The 12,945-nt window shown below is 47.4% G+C and overlaps 2 protein-coding genes across 6 annotated transcripts in view; both read right to left on the bottom strand.

The window, feature by feature from the left end:
• HAS1 (hyaluronan synthase 1) overlaps positions 1-12,945 on the bottom strand; it is a 35,164-nt gene that overhangs the window by 17,422 nt on the left and 4,797 nt on the right. For 2 of the 5 annotated variants that reach the window (XM_023182725.2, XM_023182726.2), the window contains exon 1: positions 3,447-4,486. The exons of 2 other annotated variants lie outside the window; for them this stretch is intronic. In XM_023182725.2, the coding sequence (XP_023038493.1) occupies positions 3,447-3,455 (9 nt within the window). In that variant the 5' untranslated portion in view covers positions 3,456-4,486. Of the gene's footprint in view, positions 1-3,446; positions 4,487-4,554; positions 4,570-12,945 lie in introns of those variants that run through there. One more of the 5 variants, XM_031934928.1, reaches the window with a different exon arrangement.
• Positions 11,423-12,945, bottom strand: part of FPR1 (formyl peptide receptor 1) — a 6,366-nt gene continuing 4,843 nt past the window's right edge. Inside the window, exon 2 of the mRNA XM_023182732.2 lies at positions 11,423-12,658. Within this exon, the coding sequence (XP_023038500.1) occupies positions 11,589-12,647 (1,059 nt within the window). The 5' untranslated portion in view covers positions 12,648-12,658 and the 3' untranslated portion in view covers positions 11,423-11,588. The remainder of the gene's footprint in view (positions 12,659-12,945) is intronic.

Below are 12,945 nucleotides of genomic sequence, written 5' to 3'. Positions count from 1 at the left end.
AAGGAGAGGAGGAGGGAGGGAAAGAGGAAGAGGGGGAGAATGGAGGAAGGAGAGAGAGAAGGAAGGATAGGGAAGAGGGAGAGGAGAGAAATTGGGGAGAGAGGGCCCAGCAGCTAGGACCCCCACCCCACCCCTACATAATAGTTCTATGGACACCACTCAGAGTGGCCAGTCCTGGGAGGATGCGTTGAGGAGCTCTGGGGAGGTGGGACCTTAGACAAAAAAGACTCTAGCATCAGCAAAGACCCCAAGTCTGGAAAGAGACTGCCTCTGGACTTCCAGGAGCTCAGAGCCCTGGATGGGCTAGAGTTAGACAGCACCTTTTCTCCCCCACACGCATATTCTGGGAAACCCCTAGGCTTCCATGATTCTGCTGAAATCCAGGGAGGGAGGGAGCCTAGCCAGCAATGATGACTGTACATCCACCTTCTGCCTCTAGCCAGCGCCTCTATGAGAAACTGTAGAACTTCCAGAGCTGGGAGGAGGGAGAGAAAGGCCTGGAGGAGGAGGGCTCTGCCTGTATCCAGTTGAAGGCACTTTCTACCCCAGCACCCACCGCCTCTCCTGCTCCTTGCCCTGGAGAGAAATAGAGACAGTAAGAGCCAGGCAGAGGGAGAGGGAGGGAGGTGCTTCCTTTTGCAAAAGCTGTTTGTCCTCTCCAGGGAAGCAAGAGAGGAGGAGACTCATTTTCCAGATAGGGAAACTGAGGCAAAAGAAGAGTCCTTTCCTGGGACAAGTGATACAGTACATAGGCAGCGTGGCTGGGCAACAGAAAACAGGCATTAGGCATTAAGTCGCTAGACTATACTATACCCTGCCAGTCACACAGGAAGGAGGAACTGGGGGCTTAGACTAAGATCTGAGAGCCTGGATTCCTGGGTCTGAGGGAGGAGTGGCTGGGGTCTGAACTCCCTGGTCTGAGGAAGGAGGGGCTGGACCTGGACTCCCAGGACTAAGGGAGGAGGGACTGGACCTGGACTTCTGGATCTGAGGGAGGATGCACTGGGGGCCTAGACTCTGCATGCGGGGCTTAAAACCTAGATGACGGTGCAACAAACCACCATCGCACATGTATACCCATGTAACAGACCTGCACATTCTGCCCATGCATCCCAGAACTTAAAGTAAAAATTGATTTGATGCATTTTAGGGAGAAAGGAGTTACAGGCAAAGTCGTAAATCAATACATGGAAGGGATACATTGGTTTGGCCTGAAAATGCAGGATATTTTGAAGAGGGGCGGGCTTACAGGTTACAGATGGATTCAGGGATTCTTTGATTTGCAGTTGGTTAAAGGAGTAAGGTTCTGCTTAAAACCTAGAGTCTGCAAAAGAGAATGTTTTACGATAAGGATGCAGTGTAGCAAGATTGATGGCCCTTAGAAGTGACTTAACACTTGCCTTAGGTCTTGTATGTAATTTGGTATGTTATCATCACAAAGAGTGTTTTGTCAATCTTATTTTACCTATCATGCTGGTCTTCTGTCGTTCCTAAACTCCAAAAGCCAAGGGGCGTAAGAAGGCGTGTCCCACCCGCCTTCAAGTCACGGCCAGGAACTCAGTTTTTAGGTTTCTCTGGGATCCCTTTGGCTAAGAAAGGGTCTTGTTGAGTCAGTGTGGTGGTGGTAAGGGGGCCGGAGGGAGGGCCTTAGGATTTTATTTTTATTTTATAGCATGATTGATTAAATCATTGGCCACTGGTGGTTAGTCAATCTCCAGCCCCTCTCCCCTCTGGGAATTTGGGGCATGAGCCTAAAAATTCCACTGGGATCACAGGGTTCGTCTCTCTGGCAACCATCCCCTATCAGCCCAGATCTGCCTCGTTAGCGTAAACTCAGGTGTGACTGATAGGGGCTAATTATGAATAACAAAATATGCTTTTCTCACCTCCTCACTCAGGAAGGTACAAGAATTTTAGGAGCTCTGTGCTAGAAATTAGAGGCAGAAAACAAATATATATTTATTTATTTTTAGACAAGTTTTCACTCTGTGGTCCAGGCTGGAATGCAGTGGTGCAGTCACTGTTCACTGCAGCCTCGACCTCCCAGGCTCAAGCGATCCTCCTACCTTAGCCTCCTGAGTAGCTGGAAATAAAGGCTGTGACACTGTGCCCAGCTAATTTTATTATTTTTTGTAGAGACGGGAGCTTACTATATTGCTCAGGCTGGTCTTAAACTCCTAGCCTCAAGGGATTCTCCCACCTCGACCTCCCAAAGTACTGGAATTACAGGTGTAAGCCACCTCACCCAGCCCAAATATGTATTTCTCTCTTCTTATTTTTTATTTTTTGAGACAGAGTCTTGCTGTGTCATCCTGGCTAGAGTCTAGTGGTCCAGTCTCGGCTCACTACAACCTCCACCTCCTAGGTTCAAGTGATTCTCCTGCCTCAGCCTCCCGAGTAGCCGGGATTACAGGCGTGTGTCACCACCCCCAGTTAATTTTTGTATTTTTAGTAGAGACAGGGCTTCACCGTGTTGGCCAGCCTGGTCTTGAACTCCTGGCCTCAAGTGATCCGCCCGCCTTAGCCTCCCAAATCACTGGGATTAAAGGTGTGAACCACTGCACCCGGCCCCAGATGTGTATTTCTTATTGTCTTAGTCCCTTCTGGCTGCTCTATCAAAATACCCTAAGCTGGGTGGGTTATATAAACAACAGAAATTTTATTTCTCACAGTTCTGAGGCTGGCCAGTCCAGGATCTGGGTACTGACAGATTTGGTGTCTGGTGAGAGTGGATTTTCTGATTCATAAATGGGGTCTTTTTGCTGGGTCCTCACATGGTGGTAGGGGCACGGTTCTCTCTCTGGGGCTTCTTTTGCAAAAGCACCAATCACATGCATAAGGGCTCTACCCTCATCACCAAATCACCTCCTGAAAATGCCCACTTCTAATATCATCTCCCTGGGGGTTAGGATTTCAACAATGAAGTTGAGGGGACCCGAACACTTATTCCATCACAGTTAGTGGCCTGTTCTTGGCATGGAGCCATTTCATTCCTCTGAGCCTCTCTTTTTTCGTCTGTAAAATGGGACTGTCTCAGTTTGTCCTTCATAGGATAGCCCTGGCACATTGGAATATGAGGTGAGTTTAACAATTCCTGAAAGGAGAGGCTGAAGGTCTCCAAGACCAAGTCAGGTGGTAACAGGGGGATGCTTCCCTGGATACACCACCCCTTCACCCTCCCTGGATACCCCACCTCTCCTCTGAGGAGTAAGCCAGGTTGGAGCTGGGAGGAGCCCACGCTCTGTCACGAGACACCCCTGGGTTCCAAGGTAGGCAGCCTTGTGCAAGCCACCTCCTGACTCTGAGCCTCCCCCTCCCCCTTAGCCACCTGCAGAAAAGGAGAACCCTTCCCCATGTTGATGCAGGGAGTGGAACTCTGGCATCCACTTAATCCCTGGACCCCAGCTTCCTAGTCTCTCAAGCATGGGGTGAATAGACCCTGTTACCTGGGCCATAGCAGAAAGCTCCAAACAGTTTGGTGAGCAGCCAAACCGTGCAGCACAGAGAGTGTGTCATCAAAGGGGCACGCCTGTGGGCTCCAGATAGAGGACACAGAGCTGCAGAAGTCCAGTGGTCCCTTTCTGTGACCTGGGCTGCAGGCACCCGCAGTCCAGAGGCTCAAAACCACAATGCTGTCATTCCCAGTGAATGCTGTTAAGATGAAGAGGAAGTAACGCTGCCGTGATTTCCCATGAGGGGATTACTTAAGAGGATGTCCTAACCCCCAGAAGCTGTGACTGTAACGTTATTTGGAAAGAGGGGTTTTGCAAATGTTGTAAAGTTAAGAATTTCAAGATTTGAGCATATCCTAGATTTAAGGTTGGCCCCAAACGCCATGGCAGGTGTTTATGAGTGAATCAGAGGAAGGTAGACACCAAACACAGAGAAGAAGGTGACGTGAAGACGGGGGCAGAGATTGCAGTAGTGATGCACCCACAAGCCAAATGTATTAGTTTTCTAAGGCTTCTGTAATAGCAAAGTACATCTGTCCCTCAGTGTCCTTGGTTCCACACGCAGTGGGGTTGACAGGTGACCCCCAAAAGATATATCTAAGTCCTAACCTGCGGAACCTAAGGATATGACCTTATTTGGATACAGGGTTTTAAGAGCTTTTGCAGGTGTCATGAAGTTAAGGATTTTGAGATGAGATCTGGCTTTTCAATCCTGATACCATCCTGGCCAGCACCCTTCTGGTCCTTGTGATAATTTCCATTTTCCTAATGTTGAGAGAGAACACAAAGATGAAGGAAGCTGGCCCAAAGTACATGAGACACGGCCTCTGCTATCAGCTGTTGTCATCGTATGTTCAATAATTCTGCAAAACTGGTCCATGGACTCCAAAGCATCCACATCATCTGTGTGCATTTGCTAGACATGATGGCTACTGGTCGTCACTGTCATTTCTTCAGATTTTGTGAGCTCAGGGCTGTGGAAATGATTTAAACAAATGCCCCAGGTAATTCTTACATACAGTTTGAGAACCATCTGATTAGGAGGAAAAAAAAAAAGAAAAGAAAAAAACGCCTCCCAAAGTGAAAAAATAAGACTGAATACCTGTAATCCCAGCACTTTGGGAGGCAGAAGTGGGAGCCCCAGGGGGTTTGAGAGCAGCCTGGCAACACGGTGAGACCTTGTCACTATAAAACATTTAAAAATTAGCTGGATGTGGTGGCGTACGCTTATAGTTCCAGTTACTTGAAGGGCTGAGGTGGGAGGATCACTTGAGCCCAGGAGATCGAGGTGGCAGTGCGCTATGAATGTACCACTGCACTCCAGCCTGGGTGACAGAGGGAGACCCTGCATCAAAAAGATAAAGAAAGTGATGCAGAGACATAGGCAGAGATTGGAGTGATGTATCACAAGCTAAGTGTACTAGTTTTCTAAGACTTCTGTAACAAAAAATACAGCTGCCCCTCAGTATTCTCTGGGGATTGCTTCCAAGACCCTGTGGATACTAAAATGCACAGATGAGTTCAAGACACTTCTATAAAATGGTGCAGTATTTGCACATAACCTATGCACATCCTTCCATAGACTTTATTTTTATTTATTTATTATTATTATTTGTTTCAGATGGCGTCTTGCTGTGTCACCCAGGCTGGAGTGCAGTGGCACAATCTCAGCTCTGCCCGCTGGGTTCAAGCGATTCTCCTGCCTCAGTCTCCTGAGAAGCTGGGATTACAGGCACCCACCACCATGCCCGGTTATTTTTTGTGTTTTTAGTAGAGACGGAATTTTGCCATGTTGGCCAGGCTGGTCTCAAACTCCTGACCTCAAGTGATCTGCCTGCCTCGGCCTCCCGAAGTGCTCCCATATACTTTAAACCATCTCTAGCTTACTTATGATACCTAATACAAAGTGAAGGAAAGGCAGTTGTTTTTTTTAAAGTTTGTATTATTTTTTATTACTTTTTTCAAACATTTTCTATTCGTGATTGGTTGAATCCTTACATGTAGAAACCACAAGTATAAAGGACCGGCTGTGACACAAACTCAGATGAAACAACAGAAATTTACTCTCTCAAAGTTTTGCCAGCTAGAAGTCCAGAATCAGGATGTTCCAGCAGGCTTGGTTTCTTCTGAGAGTTGTGAGGCAGAATCTATTCTATGCCTCTTGCCTAGATTCTGGTGCTTTTTTTTTTTCTTTCTTTCTTTGAGACAGGTTCTTTCTGTGCTGCCCAAGATGGAGTACAGTCAGCTCACCGCCCACTAGCCTCTGAGCCAGTGAACTGACCCACTCGCAATCAGCTCTTTGCAACTTCTGCCTCTCAGGCGTTAGCCGACATCCCATCTCAGTCTCCCAAATAGCTGGCCACCATGCTCAGCTAATTAACTTTTTTTTTTTTTTGGTAGAGATGAGGTCTCATTACATTGCCAGGCTAGCCTTGAACTGCTGGGCTCGAGTAATCCTCCCGCCTCAGCCTCCCAAGTAGCTGGGACTATAGGTGGGAGACACCTCACCTGGTTAGCTTGTTTTTTATTTTTATTTTTATTATTTACTTATTTTTGAGAGGAAGTCTCGCTCTGTCGCCCAGGCTGGAGTGCAGTGGCTCAGTCTCGGCTCACTGTAACCTCCACCTCCTGGATTCAAGCCATTCTCCTGCCTCAGCCTCCTGAGTAGCTGAGATTACAGGCACATGCCACCACACCCGGCTAATTTTTGTATTTTCAGTAGAGACGGGGTTTCTCCATGTTGACCAGGCTGGTCTCGAACTCCTGACCTCTGTTGATCTGCCTGTCTCGGCCTCCCAAAGTGCTGGGAGTACAGGCGTGAGCCACAGTGCCTGGCCTATTTTTATTTTTTAGACAGTGTGTTGGTCTGTCACCCAGGCTGGAGTACAGTGGTGTGATCATAGCTCACCACAACCTGGAACTCCTGGACTCAAGTGATCCCCCTGCCTCAGCCTCCCAAGTAGCTGGGACCATAGGTGTGCACCACCACACCCTGCTCACTTTTTAATATTTTGTAAGGACGGGATCTTGCTATGTTGCCCAGGTTGGCCTCAAACTCCTGGGCTCAAGCAATCCTCCTACCTCAGCCTCCCAAAGTGCTGAGATTACAAGCATGAGCCACTGTGCTTGACTACTTCTGGTGCCTGACACTGACAATCTTTGGTGATTTGCTGATGGTCTGTGGTGTTCCTTGGCTTGTGGAAGCATCACTGCCACCTCTGCCTCCCTCATCACATGGTGTTCTTCCCGTGTGTGCGTCTGCGTCCAAATTTCCCTTTTTCGTAAGGACACCAGTCATGTTGGACTATGGGTCCACCCTAGACCAGTATGACTTCATCTTAACTTAAATAATTACATCTGCCATGATCCAGTATCCAAATAAGGACATGTTCTGAGGGGCTGAGGGTTAGGACTTCAATGTAGGAATGGAGGCTGTGGGGAGGACAAAATTACATCCTTAACACCAAGGAGTGTTAAGGGTGGCAGCTGCCACCGGGAGCTAGGAGAGGGGTGTGGAAGGGATTCTCCCCCAGAGCCTCCAAAAGGAGCCAACCCTGCCGATGCTTTAATTTCAGACTTCTGGCCTCCAGTACTGTGAGACAATCCATTTCTGTGGGTTGAAGTCACTTGGTTTGTGGTCATGAGTTGCAGCACCCTAACAAACTAACAAGCCAGCCCAGTGCAGGGCACATGTGGAGCGTATGATGAACAAGCTCCCCCTGTGTGCCCTGGGGAGGCTCATGCATGCTCTTGTAAGGTACATATGATCGAGCGGATCACTAGGGGAGCATTTCCTCTCCCCTAACCCCAGGTGCAGGGACTTCAGAGTAATGCCTACTAAATGACCCCCCTACCTCTGTTGCTTAACAAAGGGAGGTGCAAGGGGGAAAAAAGACTATGAGGATGGGAGAGGGTGGGCCATACAAGAAGTGTCACGTCACTGTGGTTGCAGAGGACAGAGAAAACAACCCTGTCTCCAGCAGGTGGAAATGGTCATAATGTTGATGGTGGCCATGATGTATATGTTTTTCTTTGATTTTACTTTGAGACAGGGTATTGCTCTTACTGCCCAGGCTAGAGTTCATTGGCACGATCATGACTTACTGCAGCCTCGACCTCCCAGGCCCAGCCTCGATCCTCCTGCCTCAGCCTCCTGAGTAGCTGGGACTACAAGTGTGCGCCACCAATCCTGACTGATTTTTGTGTTTTTTATTTTTTTATTTCTGTAGAGACACAACTTCGCCATGTTGCCCAGGCTGGTCTGGAACTCCTGGGCTCAAGTGATCCGCCTGCTTTGGCCCGAAGTGTTGGGGTTACAGGCGTGAGCCACTGTGCCTGGCCAGCCATGATACAGATGCTCAGCTCTGTGCTTCCTGTCTCATCTACATGAGCTCCAACCAAAAGATTCCCTCAGGTGGCTATTGCTGCTCCCATGTTAAAGAAGAGAAAACTGACATTCAAAGAGGGAAATGACTTGTCTGAGGTCACACAAGTAGTGACAGCTGGGATCTGAACACGACTACACTGTGATGTGCCGGTAAATGTTTAACAACAGGCTCTCCAAGGGGAAAAATGTATGTCTGTGTATAAACACAAATGTTTACAATAAATTTTGTAATTGTACTGATTATAAAGGATATGTACCACACACTTTACAAAGAATAATAATATAATCTAAAATTCTCTTTATTGTAAATACCACACAATTATAACTTCAGGGTGACTTGCTATTTCTTGCAAAATCCAGTACCAGTTTTTATTTTATTTTTTAGTTTTTATTTTTTGGGGGCTGGAGTCTCGCTCTGTTGCCCAAGCAACTTGTTAGGATGGTCTCTATTCCTCATGTCTAAATTCTACAAGAGGGATTTTTCCCCCATAGAGGCACCATTCAGGGTGAGCTGGATATTGTTAGGATTTGGGAGCCAACAGGGGCTATCATTTATTCTTGTTCTTTGACCACATCATAGGCCATTGCCTCTTCTCTGTTTGCTGGTTCATGCAAGACCAGGAGCTCCCCCAGTAAGTGACCTGAAGGGTCATACCCATCCCCCACAAGCCATGGGTCTCCCCATTCTCTTGCTCAGCCTCAGTCACAGGAACCACCCTGTGGTTGATTCATCCTGACGCTTATTATAGGTAGCTTAGGAGTGGATGGTTGAGTTGTGAGTTGTAGAAACTCAGTCAAACTGGCTTCAGTTAAACGTGCTTGCTGGAAGAACACAAGGGAATTTAAAGGAAGCCAACTGCAGACAGTGTGTCTAGACCTTAGAGGAACCAGAACATTATCTGGTAGCTTCTCTCCCCCCCACCCTTGCAATCTGGGGCTTCATCATCTCTCACTTCTTCTCTGTTCAAATCCTCTGCTCCGTTCTCTCTCTGTGACTCTTTCTAGCAAATGATCCAGCCGGAGGGTGTTCTGGAGATTCTGCAAATTTGCAGTTGGTGTCAGAAGCGAGGGTGGTCTCATGCGAAGGCGGTGCCCTCTAACTTTGTAGCAGGGTCCTATTTTACTGCACTCTCCTTCTGGGCCTCAATTTCTCCATGTGTCAACATAGGAAGGACTTGCTGACTTCCTGGAGTTGGTGACCTAAAGGGGTTCCTGGATTTGCAGGTATCCTGGTTAATTATAAAAGAGGTACAGAAGCAAAAGGTTTAGTTAAACCATCCTTCATTGAAGCCTTTTGTATGCAGGGGGAAGGCAAGGATAACACAATGCCCTCCAGAAGCTCTGGGGTCAGTGGCATAGATTAAATGAATGCATTGGATGCTGATGAGTAAGGCTTGCAGAGCTTCATGGGGGGTGTGCAGAAAAAACCATCATGGGAGTCCAGAGATGAGCTAGATTCCCAAGGACCACATCATGTCATCAAAACTCAGGAATCTCCCCTCGCACTGGAATGAAATCAGCCCTCATCACCCAGCTCCTCACCCAAAGACAGGTTCTGCTGTAGGTTAACTTTGGATGCTGCAGGCCACTCCTTGGTCTCTCTTCTTTCCATTCATTCTCTCTCCTTTTCTCTTCTGTTTCTTGTTTATAATAAAATGATGGCTGGGCGCGGTGGCTCATGCCTGTAATCCCAACACTCTGGGAGGCTGAGGCGGGCAGATCATCTGAGGTAGGGAGTTTGAGACCAGACTGACCAACATGGAGAAACTCTGTCTCTACTAAAAATACAAAATGAGTCGGGTGTGATGCATGCCTGTAATCTCAGCTACTCTGGAGGCTGAGGCAGGTGAATCGCTTGAACCCTGTAGGTGGAGGTTGCAGGGAGCCGAGATCACGCCATTGCACTCTAACCTGGGCAACAAGAGTGAAACTCTGTCTCAAAATAAAATAAAATAAAATAAAATAATGATGTCTGTAATGGTAATTAAATGATTGCTTCAAGAGCTGGCAACAGAAATCTTCTTGATGGGGTGCTGTGGCTCACACCTGTAGTCCCAGCACTTTGGGAGGCTGAGGCGGGCGGATCACAAGGTCAGGAGTTCAAAACCAGCCTGGCCAATATGGCAAAACCCCGTCTCTACTAAAAATACAAACAATTTAGCTGGGCATGGTGGTGTGTGCCTGTAGTTCCAGCTACCCTGGAGGCTGAGGCAGAAGAATCGCTTGAACCCGGGAGGCATGGGTTGCAGTGAGCTGAGATCGTGCCACTGCGCTCCAGCCTGGGTGACAGAGTGAGACTCTGTCTCAAAAAAAAAAAAAAGATCTGGCACCAGAAATCTTCTTAAGGAGGATGCTATTATTGATAAATGAGTTGAGTTGGGAAAGGAGACCTGAGGGATAGAGTCAGAGTCAAGGGTAGCATGGCTAAATTTCTCTGCGTTTTTTTTAAAAAAAAAAAAAAAAAAAAAAAAAAAAAAAAAAAAAAAAGCAGAAATCTGAGGTGAAGAGATAGGAGGGAGGGTGGACTTTTAAAAGGATGTCTTAAGTTTGACGGAAAGCTTTCATGTTTGTCTGTTGCTGGCCAGTTGCCTACTCTCACATTGTCAAGCTTCTTTCTGTAAAGTGTGTTTCATATTTAAATACCTTGTGCAGGTAGCTTTTCAGGAAATTGAGGGAAATGTCGGAGTTCCTCTGTGGGTTAATTTCATTCAGGGCAGCAACCACTAGACATTGTGTGAATTGGACTAACTCAGTTGAAGCAAGACTTAGAGCCACAAGTAAAAACACAGGCTCTGGGGGCCCTCCCTTGTGGGGAGGACAATCTGTTTCCCAAAATTTATGATGTAAAAGATTGGGCAATCAGGTAGACCTCAAGGGGATGAGGGGTCTTCAACTGACATCTCCATAACTTTATATTTTTACTGAGTTGTTGACCAATAAAGGCTGAGGACTTTATATAAAGTATCTTCTTTTTTTTTTTTTTTTTTTTGAGCCGGAGTCTCACTCTGTCACCCAGGCTGGAGTGCAGTGGTGTTTTCTTGGCTCACTACAGCCTCTGCCTTCCGGGTTCAAGTGATTTTCCTGCCTCAGTCTCCTGAATAGCTGAGATTACAGGAGCCTGCCACTACGCCCAGCTAATTTTTGTATTTTTAGTAGAGACAGGGTTTCACCATGTTGGCCAGGCTGTTCTCGAACTCCTGACCTCTGGTGATCTGCCTGCCTCGGCCTCCTAAAGTGCTGGGATTACAGGCGTGAGCCACTGGACTTGACATATATAAAGTATTTTCTTGTATATCTTGCCTGATTTTAGCCATACTCTTTCACACTTCTCCCTTCTCCTTCATTTACCTAGGATGACTACATAATTTATTTTTCATAGCACGGCACTTTTCAGAATGGAAGTGGACACTTCTCATCATTATGCCAGAATGAGGGTATCATTCACTACTCATAGTTCAGGACTAATCATAATGGGTATATTCGGGTTCATTTCAGGCAAACTAGGATGCAGATGACAGCTTCTTACTACCATTTCCCATCCTGACCCCCCGAGGCTGAGGTCCAAAATCAAAAAAGAAGTCAATGATAAACTCATATCTGTTTATTCTCCCGAAATCAGGGGACATAAAGGCTTTTTTTTCTGATGAGTGGGTAACCCTAAAATAAGCAGGAAATGCCTGTGGCTCAGCCTAACCCAAGGTGAGACAAAGCTGGAGCTGGGAGCTCGAAAGTGTCCCCCAGCTCCCTTCTCACTTCGCCTGTAACTCCACCCCTGCAGAAGATAAAGTAGAATTGGTAGCTGCATCACTGGTTTGGGCTGAGTCCTCGGTTAGGGCCCTCTCCAGACTGGCGGGCAGGGAGTGGATCAGCCTCTCCCGGAAGTCCTGGCCCATGAAGACATAGAGCATCGGGTTGAGGCAGCTGTTGAAGAAGGCCAGGGCACTTGTCACATCCACTGCAATTCTAAGTTCTTTGGACAGGCCTTGTGATATGTTATGGAGTCTGACTGTGGCTATGAAGGCCACCACCTGATATGGGAACCAGCAGAGAAAAAAGGCAGCTACGACAAAGGAGAGGACCCGCAAGGGATGACTGGACTTAATTAGGCCTTGCTTGTGGATCTTGGTGGCAATAAGCCCATAACTGACGACGACGATGGACATGGGCGCGCTGAAGCCAATGATGAACCGGATAATGCCTCTCACCGTCAACATGGCAATGGTCACCTTCATCTTCTCTACAGGGTCCTTGGTCCAGGGTGAAAAGTCAAAAGTGCAGCTTACTGTCCCTGGCCCGAGTATACCAGGTACTGTAGTCACACGAATGATAACTGGCAATGTGAGGAGCAGAGCCATCACCCAGGGCCCCATGATCACCTTCTTGGCCAGGCTCACGGTGCGGTGGTTCTGGGTCCAGACTGGATGCAGGACACAAATACAGCGGTCCAGAGCAATGAGGGCGATCAGGAAGACACTTCCAAACAAGTTGATATCCACTATGCTAAAGATGAATTTGCACAGGAACCAACCGAAAGGCCAATGTCCTCTCATGACCTTCCTGACCACTAAGAATGGCAAAGTGGAGGTGAAACAGAAGTCAGCCACAGCCAGGTTCAGGTAACTGATGGTGGTGACTGTGTGTGTCATCCGGAATCCAGTCACCCAGATCACAAGCCCGTTGCCCAGGACCCCGAGGACAAAGGTGACTGCAAATACCAGATAAGTGAAGATATCCAGGAAGAGATAGCCAGTAGGTACAGCAGGTGGCCCTCCAGAGACGTTCGTGGGGAGAGAGGAATTTGCCTCCATTTTGTCCACTCCTGAAATAGTGCAGTCATGGTCATTCCTCAGTTATGAACCTCTGCACCATTTCCCCACCCCCTCATTTCTGCCCCTGCCAGTTTTCCCACTGATAGCTTTCTCACCTTCCCCTAGAGCTCCCACAACAGCTGGAACATCCTTACCACTGTCCCTTACACATGTCCACATCTATATATTGGCAATCTTTGATTGTACCTGTTAGGCAAGATTACATCTTTCTTTCTTTCTTTCTTTCTTTCTTTCTTTCTTTCTTTCTTTCTTTCTTTCTTTCTTTCTTTCTTTCTTT

The sequence above is a fragment of the Piliocolobus tephrosceles genome, chromosome 21 (assembly GCF_002776525.5).
Source record: "Piliocolobus tephrosceles isolate RC106 chromosome 21, ASM277652v3, whole genome shotgun sequence".
NCBI classification, from domain to species: Eukaryota; Metazoa; Chordata; class Mammalia; order Primates; family Cercopithecidae; genus Piliocolobus; species Piliocolobus tephrosceles.
The sequence above is the reverse complement of the archived record's forward strand: the minus strand, read 5'-3'. Positions and strand labels throughout refer to the sequence as shown.